Below are 3953 nucleotides of genomic sequence, written 5' to 3'. Positions count from 1 at the left end.
GGGATCAAGTGGGGAGAGAAGGAAGTTCCATCTTTTAAGGTGGGATAGAGTCTGCACATCCAAGCGTGAAGGTGGATTGGGTATACAGAAAGTTTCAAAGTTTAATCGGGTTTTACTTTGCAAATGGTGGTGGTGAAGCTTATACTTGAAAAATCATCCTTGGCATCAAGTTTTATGGTCTAAATATGGGATAGATAGTTATAATTTGTGGATCGGGGGTGGTAGAGGGAAGGAGGTGTCTTATATGTAGCGGGCTATTTTCAATTGTAGTTCCATGATCCTGGATTACTTCACATGGAATGTGGGGAATGACAATTGAATCCCGTTTTAACATCATAAATGGCTTTGGGGAGTATCCATTGAAGTTTATTTTCCCTGATCTTTATAGGGTTGTTGCCTCTCATTATCATAAAGTTAGTGAAGTAGTTGAGAAAAGAGGTCAACAGTTCGTATGGGATTTATCCCTGTCATATAAAAGGTTAAATAATGTCATGCTTTCCCAATGATGCACTTTGATGGAACTCTTGGATAAATCTATATTTCTCAGGAGGTAGGCGATATTTTGAAATGGGAAATTGAAAGGGATGGTTTATTTTCTGTCAAATCTTGTTATAATCTCCTCTTTCACGACTGGTGGAGATGGTAGCCCCTCAGTATTGTACAAATTTGGAAGTGTCCTATACCGCATAAAACTCAAGTCTTCATTTGGCTTGCTGTGCAAGATAAAATCTTAACAATTGATAATTTACAAAAATGGGGGAAAATTCTTCCCAATATCTGCTTGCTCTACAAATTGGATGGTGAGTTCGTTGACTACCTATTGATCCACTGCCCATATACGGTGAAGCTGGTTTCTCTTTAACGCTACCCCAAAAAGAGTGTAGGATTGTTTCACAATTTAGTATTCCCTCTTTGCCTAAGGTTGGTAGCATGATTTGGAAGATTGCAAAATGAATGATTTTATGGAAAGTGTGGAAGGAGAGAAACATAAGGACTTTTGAAGGAGTCGCATTATCCATATAAAGGCTTATCCATCTTATTAAGCTTTCTATCCGGTCATCTCTTTCGGTGGATAAGAACCAGTGGGGCATAACTACGGTTGATGTCATGATCAACCTGACCAACCTTTTCTCTCTGGGGTCTAAACCTTCTAGGCCCAAATGTTTGTGGTATACCATGCCTATTGGAAGTTTCAAGTTAAACTTTGATGGTAGCTCGATGGGGAATCCAAGGCCAACAGGTATTGGGGGGGTTGTTAGAGATTGCCATGGAAATGTCTTGTTTACTTATGCTGGCCCTATTGGTATTGCTACGGCAAATTGTGCAGATTTAAGGGGTATCGAAATTTTCATTACTAAGAACCTAGGCTCTTTTTGTCTAATAGAAGGGGATTCGCTTAAATGTCCCCAGATGGTGTAAAAAGGAACAGAGGGTACCATGGGAATTACGATTTTTATGGTTACAGATTTTGGTTAAGGTGACCATCCTATAAGTTTCCTTTTCCCATGTTTACCGTGAACCTAATGGCTTTGCGGATGCCTTGGCCAAAGGGGGTTTTTCTCTTCTTTCTCTTTCTGTTTCTAATGATGTAATTTCTATTTTAGTATTTTAATGAAATAGTTGAATCTTGTTGGTCCCAAAAAAAAAATAGTTAATGGTTTTCAAGTGTCAGGTTAATGTGGCCATTACTATTTATTCAACCTTGGCCTATAGCTAAAATCTGTCCCCTTTTCATCTATCTGCTGCCCCTTTCATTTCTCTTTCAAAATGGAATCTGCCCCCTTTTCATCAATGCTTTGGTATCATGTTCACAAACAAATAATCCATGACATTGATTCTGATTAATTAAGCACGAAAAAAGTTTATATAAGGATGCAACGATATAATGTAAAACTACGGATGCACTTCAAAAATCCATCGGAAAAGGTAGTTTAATGTTGAAAAACCCTTTCATTGATCATCTCGATATCGAGATGTATGACCATAAAAAATAAAAAGATTTTAAATGCATTTTACAACATATTATCTACACTGTTCATTTTTAAGATTTTCATATGTTTATAGATCTACTTGATTTTAACCACTTTTGAAATTCAAAATTTTATAATTAGATATAAAAATAGATTTTGAGATAATCCTAAAATTATTTTACATCAAAATTATATACCATGATAAAATTTGAAGGTGCACCTTACAACTACAGCTACATATGCCAACTGCACCCATTAAGCACACCAAGGCCTTTCCAAAAGAAAGAAGAGAGAGAGAGAGAATGCTAAGACACAAAGTTGAAGGCATAGAAAAGAGAAAAAGCATATTAAGGCACCCAAATTCAGAAGGTAGAGAGGCTGTATAGTTTGTCTTTATTTCTTCTGGTTGAGGGAATTTAACATGCATTCTCTAGGAATCCAGCTCTTACTCCTAGTAATACACAGTCTCTCTCAATCAATCACTTAAATTCTTATTCATCTGTCAAGTCTCAGCCACTCAATTTCCATACCTGGCCTTATAATCACTCCACAGCTGATCCACACTCTTCCCTACCAAGTCTTGAAAGAACCCAACATTGTATCCATCCTTCATCTTAGCATTCAAATCAGCTACAAACCCTTGCCTCAACCCCTCACAATACTGAAGAAAATAGGCAGTAACATCATAGCCTTGGTCCCATCTATCTCCACCACCAGGCTTAATCCAATATGGGGCTGCATACCCACTTGTTAACCTAAGATAATCAGCCACCCCCTCAATGAGCCCAGATGGTGCATGACCCTGCCCATTATATTGCCAACTGTGTGCTACCTCATGATATAACAACCCCACTATCTCTCTCCTAACATCTCCATTGAAGTTTGCTATATATTGAGCACTCACTCTTATGTGGTCACCACTAGTGTAGGCCACACCATCCTCGTTCTCTATGGTGGTGGTAATCCTGCTCACCGGCCTCCGAGTGGCCTCGTCTTGCTGGAATGCGCGCCATATGAATTCGGAAGCGGAATTCATCGTCTGGAGAGTGTACTCGAGACCGAACTCGGAATCGAAGCGGTTGCCGCCGGGGGTGCCGATAGCATTGTTGGCGGCGACGAATTCGAGGGCATGGGTTGGGTCGAGTAGGGCAAGGGCTAGGAGGGAGGTGATGAGTATGGTGAGGTTCTTCATTCTCACTCTTTCTCTATCTACTATCTATCTATATCTATGTTTGTTTTTTTTTTTTTTTTTGGGGTTCTAAAAAAAAACTCTCTCTTTCTTTCTCTAATGGCAATCGGAGACTGGATCAAAGCTTAAGAGGTTTCTCTCTCAATTTGCTATTGTTGGGATTCTGTCTCTTGGCTCCCACTTATAAAGAAGAGTGCATTTGCATGGGGCAATATGGGCTCTTCCTCGAACCATCTCTCTTGACTTAGCTCATGACTCAGACTGACTAATTCAAAGTTTGAACGGTTCAAATGCTACAATGTTCGAAGACTTTCTTAATTCTCGACATGAACGGTCCTGATCTGCTTCGTGGTGGACTCGGCCGATTAAAAAGGACGGTTCAGATGCTTGTACTGTGGTCCATAATTTGAGGTCGTTGGATTTCACCTCGCGAGAGACGATCTGAAGTGGATCCTTAGAATTCCTCTGTGGCATTAATTAGACAATGGGAAATCCATTGCTTAGTCAAATATTTTGGACGCCCAAGGGAGACTACTGCAACTCGGAAAGAACAAGAAAAAGAGAGAGAGAGAGAGAGAGAGAGAGTTATGGAAAGGACGTGGTTTCTTGACTTAAAAGGACGCGGTTTCGTGAAGGCTAAGACTTAAAAGAAGAAGTGGCTCACCTCGAAACCTTGTCTAGAAAACATTTCGGACATGGGAAATCCTACGATGGATCTAAAATCTATTTTCACCATGGATTGTGAAATTTATAGCTAAAAAATGGTCTAGATCTCGCGGATTGACGGTCCAAAA

General features: G+C 39.7%; 1 protein-coding gene across 1 annotated transcript; it reads right to left on the bottom strand.

Annotated features, from left to right (window-relative positions):
* Window positions 1–2331: 2331 nt before the first annotated feature.
* LOC18430360 (uncharacterized) lies at window positions 2332–3188 on the bottom strand. The gene has a single exon (XM_006840517.4). The coding sequence runs from the start codon at window positions 3160–3162 to the stop codon at window positions 2488–2490; it is 675 nt and encodes a 224-aa protein (XP_006840580.1). The 5' UTR covers window positions 3163–3188; the 3' UTR covers window positions 2332–2487.
* Between the last annotated feature and the right edge of the window lie 765 nt (window positions 3189–3953).

The sequence above is a fragment of the Amborella trichopoda genome, chromosome 2 (assembly GCF_054954075.1).
Source record: "Amborella trichopoda isolate Santa Cruz 75 chromosome 2, AtrichopodaSantaCruz75HAP2 v2.0, whole genome shotgun sequence".
NCBI classification, from domain to species: Eukaryota; Viridiplantae; Streptophyta; class Magnoliopsida; order Amborellales; family Amborellaceae; genus Amborella; species Amborella trichopoda.
The sequence above is the reverse complement of the archived record's forward strand: the minus strand, read 5'-3'. Positions and strand labels throughout refer to the sequence as shown.